Below are 22,005 nucleotides of genomic sequence, written 5' to 3' on the forward strand. Positions count from 1 at the left end.
AATCAAGGCTTGAAATTATTTCACACCTTTACCTTACTCAAGAGTCAACGAAACAATTATAGCACAGCTAACAAGCTGTTGTCTATATATGAAAGTAACTCTAGTGATCATTAATAGAGCTTGAGCAGCAACCTGATCCTCTAGCACTAGTGGGGGCAGGAGTTTGTGCTGACCCCCACCTCAATTCAATTCCCATTCTAGATATTAGAGTGTTTTTGACAGAAACTATCAATTCAGCTAGAGGAAAATGCACTCCTTAGTCAGGGATTTGAGATTACTAGTTATAGTTTTAAGTTTTGAATTAGAATGAATATAGGTTATCAATACAGATAATAAATTGTTTAAAGATGAGAGATGTGAGATATATCAGGCAATTTCATCTCTTTACCTCTATTTCATCTTATTTACTTATTTATTTATTTATTTATTTAATCTCTAGTTATCCAACTACTTCCTAATAGATGATGAAGATGAAAGTTAGTCAGGATACCTATAGCATCTACCCTGACAAAGAGCAGGAGGCCCAGGAGATTTGAAGATCTAAGAGGTCAGAGTCAAAGAAAGTTCTCTGGCACAATGCCAAAGGCAAAGAGAATTAGAAAAGGAGACCAAGTTGTAACCTGCAGGTTCCCATCACTGATTTCCTGGGTAGCAGCCAGTGGATTTTGAGTTTTCATTCATAAAACTTTAAACTAAATGAACCCCAAAATGTGGATTTAGTTCTTTTAACATCTCCTTTAGGGTTATATAGTATTCTACATTTGTTCCAACTGCATTTTATACACATCAAACTAAATCTCAAAGTATTTTTGCATTTCTACGATGGAGCAGAGAAACAAAGCTTTCTTTGGAGAACAACAAAAAATATTATGCCCAATAGAATATTGAAGAAAACATTTAAAAATGCCAACATCAGAAAGAAATTATTTTTATCCTTTTAGAGCATTTCCCTATTCTTGTACAACAATTGCTAGCTATAAAGGAAAGTGAGCAATAATTCAGTTCTGCTTGCTGTGGCACATGAAATTCAACCACCACAGGCATTTATTTTTTTTAAAAAAGTCAGATCCATTGCCATGATTCAAAAATGCAACACATAGTATATTTACTTCTGAAATTTATAACAGGTGACAGGACATACACAGACTAATGAAATAAACACAGAATTAAATAGTACTCCCAAAGCCCAGTTCTACTTCCCAGCAAAGGCAAATGATGATTTAGCTAAAAAGCTTAGTCTATATTATATATTAGTTTGTCCATGCAATCTACCCCTTTTTCCTATGCCCCCATTATACAGAAAGACTAAAACTATTTCTCCCTTGAAGATTTTTAATGATATACTTCTATAGTTGGGGAGGGGAGTAAAAGAGCAGGAACAATATACAAGAAAAAAAACAACAACAGAAGAGGATTTAATTTACCTTGAAAATAACCAGTATTCTATTTGTTCAGGCCAAGTGAGACTTTGCGCCAAGCAATTTCATTCATTTCACAGTGCCTAACACATTGATGACTGTGTGGTAAATATTAAAATACTTGTTGGTTGATGAAAAATGTACATGGCAATGCTGTGTAGACACAGGATACAAAAACTTGAGGTGGTCAGACAAATTAGAAAGCAATGCAAGGTTTGGTTCTCCATGTCAACAACATTTTTAAGGTACACACTGGGGAAATAAATGAGATAAAAATTTGCCACATCCATAGTTCAACATGTTCTTCCTCTTTGCTAAAACTTTATTTTTGAAAGAAAAGCTATGATTAAGTTAAAATATTTTAAATTATATGCGCGCAATATAATTTTAAAGACCAGTAGTTTTATTGCCTAATATGTCTTCTTGAATTAAAAAGGTTGCTTGCTCAGGTTGCTTCCATTTATAATAGTAATATACCACTTGAAACCTTTAACAATGAGCACCTATTTGCTAGACTAAACCTAGCCTCGAACTTTTAGTAATGCCATATGCTTTTAAATTAACCCTTTTAAATACTGTACAAAGCTCATAACACAGATTGCTAGCTTATAACTGAATTAGGTTACTACTGAATACTCATTAGGTAAACTATTAAAAATAAAGAAAACATGCATATTCTTATAGCTCTATGAATGCCAAAATTTGGGTTTAAGCAATTATAATTTGGCTATAAGATCTCAATGGCTTACACATTTTAAGTTGAACTAAAACCTCTAAGGACCTTTTCCTTTGGAAAGAAAAATCACGTTTTTTAAAATTGTATCTAATGGAAGGTCTATTAAAATCACAATGGATCATAGCTGTCAACTTCAAACAGTGTCTCTCCTTAAGAGCTTAAGTTTACACAAAAATACAGATGCTACAAAGGGAGCTACAAAGAAAAATATATTTTATTCACAACACTTTGCATATAAACTTTTCTTTCTGCAGACTTGTGTGGAGTTGAAAATAAAGGATGCTAATGTGCATATTATGCAGCACATCAAAAAAAAAACACTTCAGTTGAGTGAAAATTCATTTATCTATTGAAAACCTGGGAGAATTCACATCCACTGTACTCCAAATTTACCCATAAGTGACAGAAAAATACTATATGAAATGGAAAAAAATCAAATATGATTTAATCAATAGCTGATTACCTTTAAAACTTTGGGCTTCTTTTCCCTCTGGGGCCTCTTGTTTTCCTTTATAACCTAAAAAAAAAAAAAAAAAAAAATCAAATTCAAAATAAGCCTCCGTTTAAGAAAAAAATTAGCTCCCACCCCCCAAAAATTTTTGGCTATTTCTGTATAAAACTACTTATACCATTTAAAATCATCAACATGTTTGCTAGGCAGAACCTAAAGAGCTTATGTAAAATGTATACTTTAAAAGTCACTGAAAAAAAAAAAAAGCCTTGCATGAAGATGAAGTAGGGAAATTGCAAAATAAGCCTCCGTTTAAGAAAAAAATTAGCTCCCACCCCCCAAAAATTTTTGGCTATTTCTGTATAAAACTACTTATACCATTTAAAATCATCAACATGTTTGCTAGGCAGAACCTAAAGAGCTTATGTAAAATGTATACTTTAAAAGTCACTGAAAAAAAAAAAAAGCCTTGCATGAAGATGAAGTAGGGAAATACCCTTTTTTCCCCTTAAAGTCTGTCTTAATTAGCCTCTGCATTCTTCACAGCGAAGCCCACGAGGTAGCCATCTTGCTTGCTTCTGCAGAGGAAGCCTCTACAGTGGAACAGTTCTGCAAACTGCTTTTTGGTATTATTATCATGGTGTTTAAAGGCAGCCCTGGCCTGCCAGCACTGTAGACGTGCTGGGCATGCCTTTTGCAAAAACAGCCCCACGAAGAGTGCAGCCAATGGCAATGCAGAGCTTAGCAACTCCAAAGTGATCTTCTTTGCCTAGCCTTCCTAGACAAAGGATCTCCTGTGTGGCTCCGCTCTCACCACAGGACACAGGCAGCCACAAGCTGCGACATGGAGTTCGCTGCAGAGGATCTGGTCGCGCCGAATTCACAGGAGGCTTCAGCAAAAACAATGCACACAAATCCCCCAGGTCTCCACCATCAGATCGATGGCGGAGTCTCCCTGATTAGTAACCTCTTGGTGGCTCCGAGGACAGGTCTCGGCGGGGGGAGGCGTGCGCCGCCCAGCCTCCAACATACAGGAGATATAACTGAGCCGAGGGGGGCATTTGGGCTTGCTGAAACTCTGGAAGGTATTGTGCATTTTTACTTTATAAGGCAAGGCTAAATATTGGCGATATTTAAGGCAGGGAGGTTATGTGAGGACAGTGTAGGCTCAGCTGTTGGGCTGCATGTCTCATTCCTCGGGAACCACACCTCTTTGCTGCAGGCTCTTTGCCCAGAAACACAGCAATTTGATTTCTGTCAATAAATGTCCAATTACAAAGGCGGATTAAAAAAAAAATAATAAAGCCACTTAAAAGGAAAAGGACAGGATGAGGACAAGTGGGGGGAGGAGTTTTCAAAATACACTTGCCACTCTGTGTGGCTGGAGAGAAAAAGATTTCTCTCTTGCTCTGTACATTTCCGGTGACCTTCAATTGCTAAAGAAATCCCTCCCAGAAGGCAGACTCATACCTTTGGGACAAAGGAGCATCTTTGGCTCCTCTGTCACCCAAGATCATCAACTGTCACTGAGCATCTCTCAACAGAGCTGCCAAGCAGCTTCCCACGTGGAGCCTGTCTGTACCCTCGGCTGTTGGTTAGACAGGGCTACCCACTTCCCAGGGATTGGGACCTGAGCCAGAGAAAGAACAAGCCACCACCCACATTGACACACCTGGACTGCCCCTACATCCAGTGGGTGGTAGGCGCTGGGAGAGGTGGGCACCACAGTTGGAACTTGCCAGACCCTAGAAATGGCAGAGCCAGAGGAGTCTGGCTCCCTCCCTTTAGCCCCCTGACCATGCAACAGCAACAGTAGAGTAAGAACCAGTACAACTGCTGTGAGCTGGCAGGTCTCAAGGTCACTGTCAAAATGGAGTGCAGAGGCCGGTCACAGTCCCATCACAGCCACCTTGACAGCTGCACCGATCTCGAGAAGACAGCCTCAGCTTCGCCCCTACAGGGCCAAAGATTCAGCAGCACATTTGGGGGATTGGCAGGATGGCCTCCCTGGCTGCTCAGCCAAAGATGGGTTTTCCACTTGCAGTTGGATTCAGAACAGATTCCCACAACCAGAAATCAGGAACAGAGTGAGGGCCAGAAGGCCTGTATTTCATCACCCTTGATTCCTAGTCTTTCGGTTTGCCACAAAAGCACACTTTCTGTGTTGGAATGGGAAGTCCAACATGCATTGTTTTCCCATTTTAAAATCTCTCCCTCACCCACTCACCCTCAAAATTTTTAACAAATGTAAGAAGCAAGCCTACTTACAGCAAAACCAGTGGATTCTGACCTAACCACATCCACCAGGGCAACTTCAAGCACACTGAGCCCACACTAAGAAGTTCTCTGTGGGGACTGAAGCAACCATGAAATAGGTAGAAAAACAGAGTCAAACATAAGATTTGAAAATGGGTGCAAGACCTTTTCTTAAAAATAGATACAAACTCTGCATTTCTTTTTCCTTTGATTACAGTTTATAGTCAATATTATATTAGTTTCAGGTGTACGACATAGTGGTTAGACATTTATATAACTTATAAAGTGATCCCCTCGATAAGTCTAGTACCCCCTTGATGCTATACAGTTATTATTATAATATTAGTAACCATAACCCCTGTGTACATTTTTTTCCCTTCAGAGATTTTTTTTGTGGTAAAATATATATCACATAAAATTTGCCATTTTAACCATTTTTAAGCGCACAATTTGGTAGCACTAAGTACATTCACAGTGTTGTGCAACCATCACCACTCTCCATTTCCAGCAACTTTTCATCATCCCAGACACTGCACCCATTAAACAATAACTCCTCATTTGCTTTCTCCCAGCACTTGCTAACTTTTTGTCTCTATAAATTTGCCTATTCTAGGTACTTCATACAAGTGTTATCGTACAATATTTGTCCTTTTATGTCTGGCTTATTTTACTTGGCATAACGTTTTTAAGGCTCATCCATGTTGTAAGATGTATCAAAATTTCATTCCTTTTTAAGGCTAAATAACATTTAATTGTGGGTATAGACAACGCTTTCTTCATGTTGATGTACATTTGGGTTGTTTCTACCTTTTGGCTATTGTAAATAATTTTGCTATGAAAATGGGTGTACAAGTATCTATTCGAGCCTCTGCTTTCAATGCTTTTGAGTATATATTTTGGAAAGGAATTGCCAGATCATATGATAATTTTGTTTAATTTTGGGGGGAACTGCCAAACCATTTTCTATAGCAGCTGTATTATTTTACATTCCCATCAGCAATGCACACAGGGTAGCCCTGCATTTCTTAAAGCGCCTTACATTTCAATTACAGATTATGCCCACACCCTGAATTCTTAGATATAATTTTCAAAAAACATCAACATTTTCCCAGGTTAATTGTTCAATATTCAGTAGAGTGGCCATGATATATTAAGATATTATTATATATTTAAAATCAACCTATTATCTATGTGATCCATATATTTGCCTCAATAAAATAAAATAAAATCAGGCTGAGAGTGTTAGGTATACTGAATATCCACATTGGTGAGAAGTCCATTCTTAAAAGCCCTGTGCACAGGCATTTTTCACTGCATAGGATTCTCATGAAGCCATACACCTTTGCACTTGGCAACCTAAGCAAACATTGAAGGTCTGTTTGCAATGTTTTATAAAATGAGTTAATAAATGAAGCCAAATCTCACCTTAGTTAAATATGAGAGTGAATGAAAGTGACCAGAGCCGATATTAACTCTAAATATCCAACTGATACTACACCATGAAGATCTGCACTTGTTTGAACACAGAATAGATTGGGTAACCTCTATGGTTACCATCTGTTCTAAATCCTATACATAGAGATTTGACAGTCTCAGCTCAGGGCTCGGGTGACAGCAAGCTTTGATGGAGAGAATAATCAGAAATTACTAGCAGAGAAACTGAAGGTCAAGAGAGCCCTTCTCTTATTATTTAGGGCGAAGAACCTGCAACTAGATCCTGTAAAAAGAATGACAGTAGAAACTAAGAAATATTGTGTTATAATCCTACTTATTCAGAACTTATTTTTGTCACTTAAATCTATGTTTTTTTTCCACAGGAATCATGATTTTCAAATTACATGAGTTGGTATTTAATTTTGTTATCACACAGGTGTATTAGGTTCTTTCAAATATTACAAAATGAGATCTCTTTTCTCTTAAAAGATCTCTACATGATTATAGAACCATACAAACACTGACTAGGAGGAGTCTTCTAAATTAATCTCAGGAGTAATTCACTTTTCGATCAAAATTGATAGCTCTGCAGCATAAAATCCTTCCAAAATTAGCTATACTCTCCTCTCCCATGAGATCCCTCCATATTCTTCTTATGTATTATTGAGGAGTCATAGTTTTTGCAGAGATAAATGCATAAAGATATTCCAAGTACCATATTTTTTTAACTTCCAATCAATAAGAACAAGGAAAAGATGGCTCATGCTTTTCACAATCATAACATATCTTAAAGTTAGTTTGGGTTATTTCTTGTGAGACATAGAAATATGTAAGAGTAACACTGGGAATATTCCTGGGTGACTGGGTCAAGCAATAATGGTCTACTGAGTATAGGTGACCAATCCACTTGCGCAGGCTTTCCCTGGCTTTCCTCCCCCATTTCCTTCTCTGGGGCTTATTTACAGTAGCCCCTTATCCCTCTAAGGGGTCAGGTCTACCTAGTATAGATCCACTCCATTCCCTCTACTAGTCCTGCTCACTATTGGTAAAAATAACTGCTCTTCAGTAGCAAGAATCAAGGAATAATTAAGCAATGATCTTCAGTAGTGGCCAAGTGAGAATCACTGACAATGAGGTGAATCATAAATAATATCAGTGACTAATGGGGCTGAAATATTACCTCTCCCCAATTTCTCAACAATTCTTAGTACTAATTTGAAATTGACAGAGCTACTTCCTCTATTAGAGTCTAGATCCATTAATTTGTCAAAAACAAAGAAATCACAGAGGATGTAGCTATTTAGAAAAATTTCCCTAAATGATATATTAAAGTTTGCTTCTTATAATTGCTAGTCTGTCCTGTGTTTTTGTTCAGATGACATTAATTATTCAGGAAGGATTAACTTCTCTAGTTTCTTAACTCATTTACTAGAGTCTTTACACAATCTACGGAGAAGCAAGATTTATCTGCCTAGAAATAAGCTTCTCTTCCAGCTGTGTAACAGTGTACTGGACTGATGCTTCTAATGTTTAGAGTAAGGGATGCCTTTCCTTCATTCCAGGAGAATAGAGAACACCAACCATATCAGACGTACTGCTTAACACCTGTGGGATCTCAGACTTGATGAATAATTCTTTTCCATAGAGCTTAAACTCAGGTAGAGAGATGAGAGAAATTATAGTTTTTTTAGGGTAACCAAAAAAATAGACAAAAAACTTGCCATTGAGTCCATAATATTTATAAATAGAATGCCTACAATTAATTATTTCCAAAGTCTGCTTGCTTTTCCTTCTATCCAAATATTTATTCAAAGGGCACGTTAGCTCTTGTTTAAAATGAAATAACAGTCCTTGATATTTTACTGGAAATATTTCTTCTTACTCGCTATGATTTCTATGTCTGAAGCTTTCAAATGTAAAGCCCTTTAGGAATACCTTGTAGGGTCAAGAGATAATATGTTTGCTGTAACAAGAAAACAAAAAGGTTATTTTTACCACAGTCCAGCTTAGAAGTCAATAGTTAAGGAGCTCAAGCTTATAATTGTGTTAACTGTGCAGATTTAAATGAAAGAAAAAAACTTGACTATCTTTACTAGGACTGTTTTAGCATAAACAATTATAATGGCATTTCTGTAGGTACTCTTACTGACTAGTGTAAAAAATGCAGTTTTCACTAAAACCTGTTTGATTTATCCGACTTTCAAATACTTATTCAATGGGTACATTAGCTGTTAACATTTAAAATAAAGTTTTCTTGCTGTTTTTACTAGATATTTATAAACTATGAATTAATATTTTCCTTGCCCATAACATCAGTTCTTTCAAGAACTTTTGAAAATATGTCAAACTGCATTCACTAATGCTGTGATTAAGTTTTTAACTTTACGAAAATATACTCATATTTTTACAGGGCTATGTGCTCCAACCATCATCATAAATTAAGTGTTAGTGGGTTTTGGGAGGATGAAGGGTCACTATACCCAAGAATTCTCTAAATCACTACCTATGCATGTGATTAAAAAAAAATCATTTCAGATGTTTGGAAAGTATTATTTTTTTCTGGACTGTGCACCTTAAAATATTATATTATACAATATCAAAATATTATCTTATACGAGATCAGTATGTCCCTGTTGGGATCCAAATCCCAATGACGCTATTAACTATAGGACCTTGAGCAAGTCAACAACCTGTAGACTCAGTGAGGAACAATCCTAACATTAGAGTTTAATGCTATAATGGCTATGACTTTGAATAGTATGTAGTATGACTTCTAGGTGGTTCTATTGTATCAATGGAGAATCATGGCTGTCACTAATTTTAAAAACTACGTACAAATAAATAATGTAATGAGCAATTAAAACTCACTTAATATAAATAATTAGAGATGTTCGAGCACACAATATTTTGGGACACTGGAACCTTTTCCAGATAAATAAAATAAGATTTCTGCTAGAGTTAGGGCATGCTAATTCCACCAAACCATGATAACATAATCTTACATTTACTAGCTTAAAAGAATATGAAACTTTCAGTTCCAGTGGTAAAAGAAGTAATGATTTACAACAACCCTCCTGAAGACAAGCAGAATAGCTAAACATCATTTAAAAATGTCTGCTTGGAGGCAAAGGAGAGTGAAAAGTTACCATGATAGCATAGAATTATCAGACCAGGATTCAAAAGGGAACGAGGTCCAGGAAGGGTAAAAATATTCTAAATAAAAATAACTAATAGAGAGAAGAAGTTGAAAAGATGGTTAAAGAGAAATGTAACCATCTACGGCCGTGCTGCCCTGAACAAGCCTGATATCATCTGATCTCGGAAGCTAGGCAGGGTCGGGCCTGGTTAGTACTTCAATGGGAGACCACCTAGGAAGACCAGGTGCTGTAGGCACAAAAAAAAAAATAAAAAATAAAGGTTCGTAAACTGACAAGTCCTTGCAATCTGTGAGGTCAACCAAGGGTTGCCTTGCCTAAAAAAAAAAAAATTAAAAAAAAAAATTAACAAAGAGAAATGTAACCTTGAAATGAAAAGATAGAAGCAGTAGAATTGGCAAACTGAAGTTTAAATATCTGATTCATGTCAAAAAAATTATATTTTTTCAAAATGAACCTATAAAATTTTTACATATCTCTTTCAAAGTCTGAAAGATAGCAGCAATAACCTTAGCATGACTGTCTTCGACCAGTCTACCTCTTGGTTCTCTCCATCCTACAGATTCTTCACATTATGCTTGTTGACCCAGCTCAGGAAAATGGTGGTTAAAATGAGCATATACCATCCATGCCAAGGGTTCTAATCCTAGATCAACTGTGTGGTCTTAGATAAGTTACTTGGCCTCTCTAAGCCTCAGTGTCTTACTTTATACATTGAGGGAAGAATGTATATTTCATAGGGTCGTCATGAGTATTGAATGAGACAACTAGCATGTCAGTGCTTAATACAGTTAAGTACTAGGCACTTAAAGTACTCACTACGTAAGAGTTGTTACTAACTCCTCCAGGTATCAATGTTTACTGTATACTAGTTCCACATCTCTGATCAGTTATCACTCAATTCAACCAACATTTTTATGGTGACTACCAAATGCCAGGCACTACATAGGGAGGGAAATGAAAGGCAAGAAAAAATTCTAGTTTCTTTGGGCAAGCCAGTGAAGTCTCTACATAGTAAAAAGTAAAGTTCACTTATAACTTTGAATGACAAAGTAAAAAAAGAAAAGATTAAAGATAGCAACCAAAAGAAAAAAATAGATAAAATAGAATTTCTCAAAATTGAAAACTTTTGTTTCAAAGGACATATCAAAAGAATGAAAAGACAACTCTTTGAGAGAAAATACTTGTAAATCATACATCTATTAGGGGTCTAGTATCCAGAACATATAAAGAACATTTGCAACTCAACAACAAAAAGACAAATAATCCAATTTTTAAATGGGCAAAGGACTCTGCTATGGTCTGTGTGTTTGTGCCACCCCCCCCATTCGTATGTTAAAATCCTAATATCCAATGTGATGATATTAGAAGGTGGGGTCTTGGGAGGTGCTTAAGTCATGAGGGTGGAATCTCCATGAATGGGATTAGTGCCTTATAAAAGAAGTTTCAGAGAGATCCCTAGCCTCTTCCACCATATGAGGACAATGAGAAGGAGCAAGCTGTGAACCAGGAAGTGGGCCTTCACCAGAATTCAATCATGTTAGCACCTTGATCTTGGACTTCCCAGCCTCCAGAACTATGAACTATAAATTTCTGTTGTTTTCAAGCTACCCAGTCTGCAGTATTTTGTCATAGTAGCCCATAGGGACCATGACAGATTTGAATAGACACTTCTCCAAAGATATACAAACGGCCAATAAGCACATGAAAAGATGCTTGACATCATTAATTATTAGAGAAATGCATATTAAAACCCAGGTGAGTGAGATACCACTTCACACCCACTAGAAAGATAATGATAAAAAAAAGTCAGATGATAACAAGCATTGGTAAGGATGTGGAAAATTTAGAATCCTTGGTACATTGACTATTGGAATATAAAATGGTACAGCTGCTTTGGAAAAGTTTGGCAATTCCTTAACAAAGAGTTATACCCTATGACCCAGCAATTCCACCCCTACAATTCCCTATCACATATTCTAGGAATATACCCTAAATATTTAAAAACAAATGCCCATACAAAAACCTGTACATGAATGTTCACAAAAGCATTATTCCTAATAGCCAAGAAATGGAAACACCCCGAAAGTCTATCACCTGATAAACGTTTATACAAGATGTGATTTATTCATATGATAAAATATTATTCACCTTTAAAAGGGAATGAAAAACTGATACATGCTACTACATGAATGAAAACATCATGCTAAGTGAGCCAGACACAAAAGACAAAATATTGTATGATTCCATTCATATGAAATGTCCAGAAAAGGCAAATCCATAAAGGCAAAAATAGATTCGTTGTTGCCAAGAACTGGCGGCGGGTGGGAAGGGGAGGTGCGCAGGGCGGGCGGTGGTGCTGGAGCAAGAGGAAAATGACGAGTGACTGCTTAATTGTACTAGATTTCTTTTGGGGGTGATGACAATGTTCTAGAATTAAGATCGTGGTGATGGTTATATAATCTTATAAATATACTAAAGACCACTGAACCATACACTTTAAAAAGAGTAAACTTTATGATTTGTGAATTATATCTCAATTTTAAAAGCAGATTGTTCAATTCTCCCATATCATAGCAGAAAGAGTACCTCTACTACTTGCTAACTATGAGGAATTAAACACATTTTTAAAGTGAGTTTCTATTTCTTAGTCCGCAAAATGAGAGTCCTAATACTTAAACTTCATTGGTCACTGTCAGGATCGAATATGGTAACATTAAGCCCTTTGACACAATGTCTAGTCCATAGTGGACCCCCAATAAATGTTAATTTCTTTCCTTATTTCTTCTTTTGTCAGTTTCCTGTGTTTCGAGTCAAAAAATTTTCAATTCTCTTAAAATCTTATCTACCTAATTAGCAATGAAGATTTAGTTCCCTGGTTGTTGGATCTTTAAAAAAAAAAGTTAACCACTAGTTTGTTTTCCTTGTTTTATTGATTTTTGTTTTAACATCTCATAGAGCACTATAAGGGTCTCTAGAAAATGGAATTAGGTGAATAAAGAAGATAATTTAATTTCTATGTTGCCTAGTAGACAAATTTCCCTGCAATTCTGTATTAACTTCTAAACAAGTTACTTACTCCTACTAGTATACAAGAAATTAACATACATACTTTTCTCTCTAAATCTAAACTATATAAACCCCATCTGAAATTCCATGATTTGGATCAACCGTGGTCTTCCACTGTTTTGTCCTCCCACTTTCTCCTGCCCTGATCCTACTTTTGCTCTTTAACGGAAAACGCACCACAAAATGGTATTGATATGAAATATGATATGAAAATAAGCTGTATAGAGTAAATGTGTAAAATACCCCAGAAACACCAAAACCCTCTCATTATACAAGGACAAGAAAATAACTATGGCATTGTCGTCTCACTGGAAACCACAATTATAATTCTCTATCACATGGGAACAGTGAAACCAATTCATTCATAATACATATTAATCCTCCAGCAGGAAAAACGCTTTTGCATTTTGAAATGGTGTGTACAGGCCACTTCTGAAGACTTCAGTTACTTTCCTTTAAGTAACATAAATGAAGTGGTAAAAGGAAAGTGGTGAAAGTAATGAAATGACTATGCAAATCTCTTCAAGGACATAACAATAACTACCACATTTAAGCATCTACTATATAGCAAGCACTGTGTCTGACCCTTTATAGACACCTCCTCTGCTCATGGCAGCCCTGTTTCACAGGTCTATCACGATGTTACAAACAGAGCTATTCTCACACTGATGACCACATGGGGGAATATGAAAACTCTTAGTATAACTGTGTTTTACTTAACCATAGAAACGGTTGTCAATTTCATTCCTTCAAAGTCTTAAAAAGTGGTATGATTCTCTTGTTTTTCTTTTAGAGAGTAGAAAACATGACTTACACCTTCTGTAAAATCTAATGAAAGCTATGGACCATCTCTCTAGAAAAATGCATATAAAATATATTGCACATAATTTTGAGGGGTAGGTTAAGCTATGGTTTATCTTTCCAGAAAAATGCGTATAAAAACAATATGTTGCATATAATTTTGAGGGGAAGGAACCAACAGAGCACTGAAGCTCATCTAGATTAAAAATCTCTAATGCAGAAGTTCTATTTTTATGATTTCTGAAACATCACATGAAAGACCAGTGTTGGGATCATTTTAAGTAGGATCAAATTAATCAGGAATTCTTGTCTAGTAACCAAAAAATATGTGGAAATTTTAGCGAGACTAAAGCACTAATAATAGTAATTTTTAAATTCTTTTTTTTTTTTTTCCATAGTAGCTAAAAATATGCCAAGTCCCTAATCTGATCTGGCTAGTACCCAGTCATTAGTTAAGAGATATGCTGAAATACCAGTTCAATCACCCTCTTTTAGAGGGCATTAATATGTGTTTACCAAAAAGAATATAATAGAAACTTTAGTTTCTCATTTTGGGAGACCGAAATGGACCTGACTTTCTAAAAAAAACATATCTGTACCACGAACTTTAGGTTTCCAAAAGAGGTAAAGATTTAGAAATTATTAGGCAACAACTCACTAGCAAAATGCTAAATATTTTAGCTATGCTAATATATTTAGCTTGAAATAAAAGACTAATGATTTCAGTGTCAGGAAATAATCTGAAATGGGAACCAAGCTTTATACAAAAAAAAGTTCACTACCACATGAAAATTTTAAAGAAACTGAAGCATCCAGCAACAAAAAATAATTTAGTAGGTTATGTTCATTTACCTAAGGGAATATTACACATTTTTAAAAAATATTAACAAATTTTTAATTACAAGGGAAAATCTTGATGATATACTGAATGAAAAAAGAAGAAAAAAATTTACCCATTTGACTTGGAGTATGTTATTTTCATAATGCAGAAAGAATACTGGAAGCAAACATGCCAATATATTCATGGTCTAGGTAGTAGGATTATAGGTTTTTTTTCCCTCTGCTTCTAAACTTTCTAAATGCAAATTACATTACTTTGATTTAGCATGTTTTATTACTTTTTAAAGTAACACAAGCTCGTTATGTAAAAATTCAAACTACATAAAAAAATTAAACAAAAACTTAAAGTTACATATTTTCTAATCTACTCAATACATGCCTCCTTCTCCATCCAGAAAATTCTAATCCTCAGAGGTAAAACTACCACACTTTGGTTTAGTAGGTATCCTTCTAGCATTGTTTTTCTAAATTCCATTTACAATTAGAAAAATACAAGATTTTGAGCTTTCATACTTTTTTCCTTTAGAATTTTGACTTGCCTAAACATTGCATGTCAGTATCATTCAATCACAAATGTATATGGCAGCAATTTTAAACAACATAGGTAGTAGAGCTTTTTAACATATCTTTAAAGCATTCTGTACCTTCCTAAAAACTTTTTTCTCAAGTCTTCTATTTGAATTTGTTACAGATATCCCATGATTCTAATAACATTGGTACTTGAAAATGATATGTATAGAATAAATTCCAAAATGTTTTTGGGTACTAGCTGCTAAGATGATATATTAAGTATAAAAGGAATACAATAAATGGTTTATAACACACTTTTTAAAAAGACATTGGTATGTAAGAAATAGCCTGAATCTTATAATTTAAACATCTCAGTTTTAATCACTGCTCTTTCAGCAGAACACCATGCCCTTCTTTTAAATACAGTGACTCAGTATTAACGGGACATAATTAACTCAGAAAAAAGCAAGATTTTTCTTTTGTTGCTTTCATAACACATAGAAGAGCTGAGGATAACTAGCCAAGACTTTCTGGATACTCATGACTGGACCACTGAGTCTCATTACCAGGGTAATGACCTGAATTACTTAGATTAGTTTGATTTCTTTGCTACTTGTATCTTATTTAAGTATGATAACGCAAAAAGACCCAGCCTTCTTTCCTTCTTGGTAACAATTGTGCTATATCATAGTGCCACAATGACTGGCAACTTTATAAAGAGAATGACTTTTGTAGCTTTTGAACTATCAGCTCTCAAAATACCACTCAGAATTGAAAAACCAAGAGGTTGACCAACAAAAATAGATATGGAATCAAGCTCCATGGCAAAATAAACATGTACCATACTACAGTGCTCACTATTATAGAATAGTATAACTTAGATTATGCTGAAACTAAATAAAAAGATTAGCCAGTTTCACACTTTTATTTCCTGGATAAAATGATATACAAAAAATGACAAGATAAGATTGTACCACAGTGACAAGATTCTAGAAATTAACACCCACAAGTCAGAATCAATCACAATCAGCATGGTTTTATTGACATATGATTTATGCATGCAAGAACCCTAGATCCGAAAGGCTTTTTTTTTTTCCTATGGTCAGCTCTGTGGTTAGGTATGCTACTGAAGTCTCAGTAGTGATCCAAAAAGATTCCTTAAAGGCATATTTAAGGACATATAACATCTGCCCTCAATTGAAGGAGTTGGTAGCAAAAATTTGTTCCATATGCCATATACAACATATGCCAAAATGAGATCCAGCTGTTTGAAAACACTCAGAAAAGCAATGGCCAGGAGAGGGTTGCCCCATCCCCACTCCCACGAAAATGGATAAACTAAAAAGTATGTCAACCAATTCTGAAATAACATATCTGGAACCACATTGTTAATCACATTATCAATAAGATAGTGGACAGTCAATGGTTCAAATTGTATCATATGATATTACTTAACATTTAGCTTTTCAAGTACAGCCTAAGTAGGTATTACTATTTTTCCAGGTGAAATCTGCATTAGCTAAGAAGACGGCACAGTAATAAATAGAATACTTCACAGTGTTACCTAGTACACTGCTATTTAATCTAACCGAGCATACAATAATCCGTTAATATTTTTTGGGGGGAAATCAATATTAACTAGAGTAAATGCAAGAGAGATTATTTCACTTCGGCAACCAACTCATAAATAGCTTGTTTAGTTATTTAATTGTTAACTAAACTTTATGCTATACCAAAATATCAAGAGATTATAATGCAATACCTCACCCTCAGAAGCATATCTACAAACAACTGTGTTTTTTTTCTTTTGTTGTTATAAACATTAAAAATTATGTGTGAATGTGTAGCCTGGCTAAAGCACCTATCTCTAAAAAGTCCCTCCCCCCACTTTAACTTCTATCACTATTCATATTTCTCAAAATGTTAAAGTACAAATACACATGAGGAATACATAGCCAAGAGCAAATTCCTACATGACTATGAGTTATATAAAGTTAGTGATTTTGATTATCTGTATTTCTGAATATGGAGAACACTGAACAAAGCTTAGCAGAAAGACAATATTTTATCTCTTAACCAAAAGATATCTCTAGGAAGACTATGTAGCCATCTTGCTGTACAATTAAGAGAAATTCTTATTGTGAGAGATAAAAATGTAATCTATGACCAAAATAAGTAAATCAAAAATTGTTTTTACTTCTCCTGGAGATTAGTAGTTAACATTTGAGAAGTGGCATATGTCTTAGGGGCTAAGTATATTATAGAGAAAAAAAAATTTTTAACAGTTGTTTCATATAAGCACTAACAAAAAACTACCAAATATTAACATTTTAAAACTGTAAATGTATTTTCTCTTCTAACTCCAACTCTCAATAAGTAAGATAATTCTAATGTAAGGAACAAAGAAATATATTATTTACTTATCAATATTCTTAGGTATTAAAGTAAATGGCCTTCGATCATTGATAATAGCATCAAATAAATATCAATTTTTTTACATAAAAAAATCAGAAAAGAGAAAAATATATCAAATACTAGGAATAAAACTAATGACTCCATATTGAAAACTACAAAACATTATCGAAAGAAATTAAATGAGTTACATGAATAAAAATATATCATCATTTGTATATAAACTATACTTCAATTTAAAATCAATCAATCAATCAATTTAAAATATATATATACCATGGTCATGAACTGAAAGATTCAATATTGTAAAAATGTCAATCTCTCCAAATCATGTACAGATTGGACATAATCACGATAAAAATCTCAGTATGGTTTTTTTGGGGCAAATTTAAAGCTGATTCAAAATTTTTAATGAAAATGCAAAGAACCAAAAACTTGCCGAAATCTATATTAAAAAACAAAGCTGAAAGACTTACTATCAGTTAGCTTGCTATAAAGCCTAGTAAATAATGACAGTTCAGACACAAGGATAGAGGCCAACAAAACAGAGTCTAAAAAACAGATCCAGAACTAATCACCTGATTTATAACAAAGCTAACACTATAATAATGGGAAAAAGATGGTCATTGCAATAATGCTGCTGGTCAAGTAGATATACATATGAGAAAGAATGAATTGTGACTCTTATCTCACACAATAAACAAAAGTTAATTCCAGATATAGTGTACATCTAGATGTGAAAGATTTTAAAAAGTCATTTTTTAAGAAGAAAGCAAAAGAGAACATCTTCACGACCTTGGAACTGGCAAAAAGTAGACTAATTTTTCTTAAACAGGACAGAAAAAGAGATCATAAAGGAGAGGATTGGTAAATTGGACTACATTAAAGAATTTCTGTTCATTAAAAAGCATGATTGAGCAAAAAGTCAAGTCACAAAATGGGTACAGATATCTGTAATTATATATTTAACAAAGGATTTATATCAACAAACACAATGAAATCATAAATCAAAACTGAAAAGGCAGAATAACCAAAAATGAACAAAAGACTTAGGCATTTCAAAGAAGATACCTAACTGACTAAAAAGCATATCAGAAGTAACTCAATTTCATGAGACATCAAGGAAATGCAATGTAGTGATACTACTGCACACTCAACAAAATTATTAAAATAAAACATATACAAATATACATATACAAATATATACAAATACAAACATATACAAACATATACAAATATATACATATATTTACCAAAGACATTTATGATTGTGTTCATGATAGTAGCACTACTGTTCATAAAGAGCAGGATAAATAATATGTTGTGGTACATATGTACAAAGGAATACTATATTGCAATGACAATGAATATCTGTAACTATAAGTGACATATGAATAAATCTCATAAATATAATATTAAGCAAAAGGAACCAAAAACAAAAGAGCATAAGACAATGGTTCCTCATTTTCTCAGAATGAACTTCTCTCAGAGAGCCTTTGCCTCTCCAGGCACTGTTGGATGGGTGGGTCAGAATTACTGCCAGAATTTAGTAGAAAGATGATCAAATACATTTTTCATGATCAGCTTTGTCAGTGATAAAGGCAATCTTCGGGGGCAGAGGAAGAACAAGAGAGAGCGAGAGAATATGAATATCATCAAGTATAAGGAAACCCTGAAATAGAAAATACACAGAAACGAATTAATTAAAACTATATTTTAAATGAAGAATATAATCACATAGAAGGGTGAAGATGGTGCACGTGTGAGAGAAAAATAGAGACAGAGAGAAAGAACTAATTTAAGTAATTTTTGAACACAGCACTGACATTCCAGTAACCACAATCGCATCTATCATCAAGATCTTGGTTTCTAAGTATCATTCTCTGCTAAAAGGAACCAAGTTTCCTTGGATAAATAGCTGACTTCAGGTCTGGGTCAGGACAGAAAGTAGAAAAGCCTAGAATACTTGTGCCAGGAAATAAAGATTTACTCAAAGAATGGGTTGAAGGTGTTCCCTGGCCAAATTTGGGACAATTTGAGCATCAAAATAAATAATGATAATAAAATATTATAACCTACTGAATATAATAAAAACCTACAAGTTCATATTGAAATAAATAAAATTGTAAGAAGGAAAAGCTCTTCCTTAAAGTTTAAGGCTAAATAATACATTTTGAATAAATAGAGAATCGCCATTTAGCAGCCATCAGGCAAAAATCACCAATGATTGTTAAAACTAATAAGTGAAAGTTTGAGGGGCAAAATAAGTGGTCTGTACTTGGTGAAAATAGCAAAAGTCATAAAAGACAAATATTGAAGAACTATTCTAGACCCCCTTCCCCCCCCAAAAAAGTACACTGTATGATTTCATTTATATCAAACTCTAGAAAATGCAAACTAATCTATAGTGACAGAAAGATAGTGTTTGCCTGAGGAAGAAGAGTGCAGGGAGGAGGCTAGGCAGAAAGAAACTTTTGGGAATGATGTTTTGATTATAATGGTTACACAGTGTACACATATGCCATAATTATCTAACTGCACACTTTAAACATGTGCAGTTTATTCTGTCAATTATATCTCCATAAAGTTTTTCAAAATTTGAGGAACTGTTCCAGGTTAAAAGAGGCCAAGAAGACATTTTCTTGTAAGTGAAATAAGAATAAAGTCTATGGGTTAGATAATAATTATAGTTCAATGTTAATCTCCTAATTTCAATAAGAGAATATCCTTGGTTTTAGGAAATATATTCTCTAGTATGTAGGGACAAAGAAATACCATGTCTGTGGCTTAATCTCAATTGTTTCAGAAAAATATAAAGAGCTGAGTCAGAGAGATAGAGAAAGAGAGATAAAAAGATAAAATAATGTTAAAATATTATCATTTGGCCAAAAGATATATCAAATTTTCTGTATAACTCGTAACTTTTCTATAAATCTGAATTATGTCAAAATGAAAGTTTTTTTTTTTTCTTAAATAAAGTATGTGGTGTTTGGAAGATTATGACCAACAGCCAAGGTCTTTCATCCCTTAACAAATCTTTTTTCCCACCCCCCATTCTAACATAACTTGACAACTTGACAACAGTGGCCACACTTACTTGCCAGAGCATGTTTACATGTGTAAACTACACACCAACATCTAAATTTATAAACCTGACTATCTGAGTTACAAATATATTCTCTATATATTAACTAAGTACCTGCCTAGACAGGCACTAGAAAAACAAAGTGCACTGGTATGAAACCAACGGAACACACAAGTACAGCTGGGGCACCGTGAGGAGTGAGTGAATTGGTAGACTTTGGTCAAATAGGGAAAGGAAGATGTACCATGAGCATGAACACTGAGGCGGGAAGATGTATGGTTAGCTTGGGGAAATATAAGTAGCCAGATACTGCTGAAACTTTAAATACAATCTGAGAAGTGACAGCAAAGTAGACAGAGGCAATCAGCTGTGCCAAGATCTTGAAGGTCTTGTGTTGCATGCTAATGAATTTTGCTCTATTTTCTTTTGTTTTCAGTGAGATATACCATACATATAGAAGAGCATTAAGTGTATTTAAGTAAGAGAATCAGAGTTATCAGAAAGAAAACTCAAATCGCACTAAGGAGAGCTTGTTGTTTAACACCTTGACTTCCCTGCTGTCTGGTACACTCACAGCAAATCTCCAGTGCACAACTCAGAGTAGAAGTGCAATAAATACTTGCAGATAATAAAAAAAGCACTGAAATTGTCCCAGTAAGAGATAAAAACCTTAACTACAGCAGTAACCAAGAAAATGGAGAGATAGAAGTGCTCAGATCTTATAGAACAAGAGACTCTAGAAGAAAGAGAGAAAAGTATCAAGGCTGACTGAATTTTACCTTTTGGGTGACGGTGCAGATTACAGATAAGCCATTGAACCAAGTACCTAATGCAAGAGGAAGAGTAAGTTTGGGAAAGAAGAGAACAAATTTGTTTATATCTATTAGAGACAGAGTATCTTTAGCAAGCATGTCATTTGATAATATTACAAAACAGGAGCTTACAAGGGAGGTGTCTGCTAAAGACATTGCTACTAAGTGTTTTAGATGTAGGTTTGTAAACTGTTAAGTAACTGGCAACATTGTGATAAACTCTTATTACAAAGTAATTTGAGTAAAGGAAGACTATTCATTGCAGTAAAGTTTGCAATAACAGAATATTTTAGAAACACTTTAAATACCCATCAATAAATGTTCGGTTAAATATCTGACCTTTTGTTTGCAATGGCTTAGTCAAATAGGAAGTCAGCATTTTTGCAGATAATTTAAGTCAAGAATGAAATAGAAAAGACTGACTGAATTTAAGTTCATAATACTTTTAAATTCATCTATTCTGCCATAACTGTATTCATAATAGACACAAAATAAATCTTAGCTTCAAGTGAGTGAGCTAAAAATTAAAAACACCATAGTTGACAGGTGTTTTAAACATCTGAAAAGCCAAGTTTGAGTATTAACCAAGCTCCATAAAATCCTTTAAATGAAGTCTAAGTCAACCAATACTTTTACTACCTTAGGTTCATAAACTATAATGAGAACTAATGTTTATATATCACTTTGGAGTTTACAAACCATTTTCAACTTCCTTCTTTTTCAACTTTTATTATCTTATTTGGAGATACAGGATTCTCTAAATCAGGGAGTGGTAAAAGAGACAGAGTCTTGCTATGTTGCCCAGGCTGGAGTGTAGTGGCTATTCACAAGCACAATCCTACTGCTGACTGGCACCAGAGTTCTGACCTGCTCTTTCCTGTCCTAGGCCGGTTCACCCCTCCTTAGGCAACCTGGTGGTCCCCCACTCCAGGCAGGTCACCATAATGACACCATAATGACACTGAACTTAGTGCAAGCACTACAGCCCAGAACTCCGGGGCTCAAGCAATCCTCCAGCCTCAGCCT

At 34.6% G+C, this 22,005-nt stretch overlaps 1 protein-coding gene and 1 pseudogene across 2 annotated transcripts in view; one reads left to right on the top strand and one right to left on the bottom strand.

Annotated features, from left to right (window-relative positions):
* The window catches only part of TET1 (tet methylcytosine dioxygenase 1), a 108,123-nt gene that overhangs the window by 76,211 nt on the left and 9,907 nt on the right, over positions 1-22,005 (bottom strand). For both annotated transcript variants that reach the window (XM_015592297.2, XM_025049409.1), the window contains one exon: positions 2,618-2,671. In XM_015592297.2, coding sequence (XP_015447783.1) covers positions 2,618-2,671 — 54 coding nt within the window. The remainder of the gene's footprint in view (positions 1-2,617; positions 2,672-22,005) is intronic.
* On the top strand, positions 9,570-9,688 carry LOC112482731 (annotated as a pseudogene).

This window comes from Pteropus alecto, unplaced genomic scaffold, assembly GCF_000325575.1.
Source record: "Pteropus alecto unplaced genomic scaffold, ASM32557v1 scaffold155, whole genome shotgun sequence".
NCBI classification, from domain to species: Eukaryota; Metazoa; Chordata; class Mammalia; order Chiroptera; family Pteropodidae; genus Pteropus; species Pteropus alecto.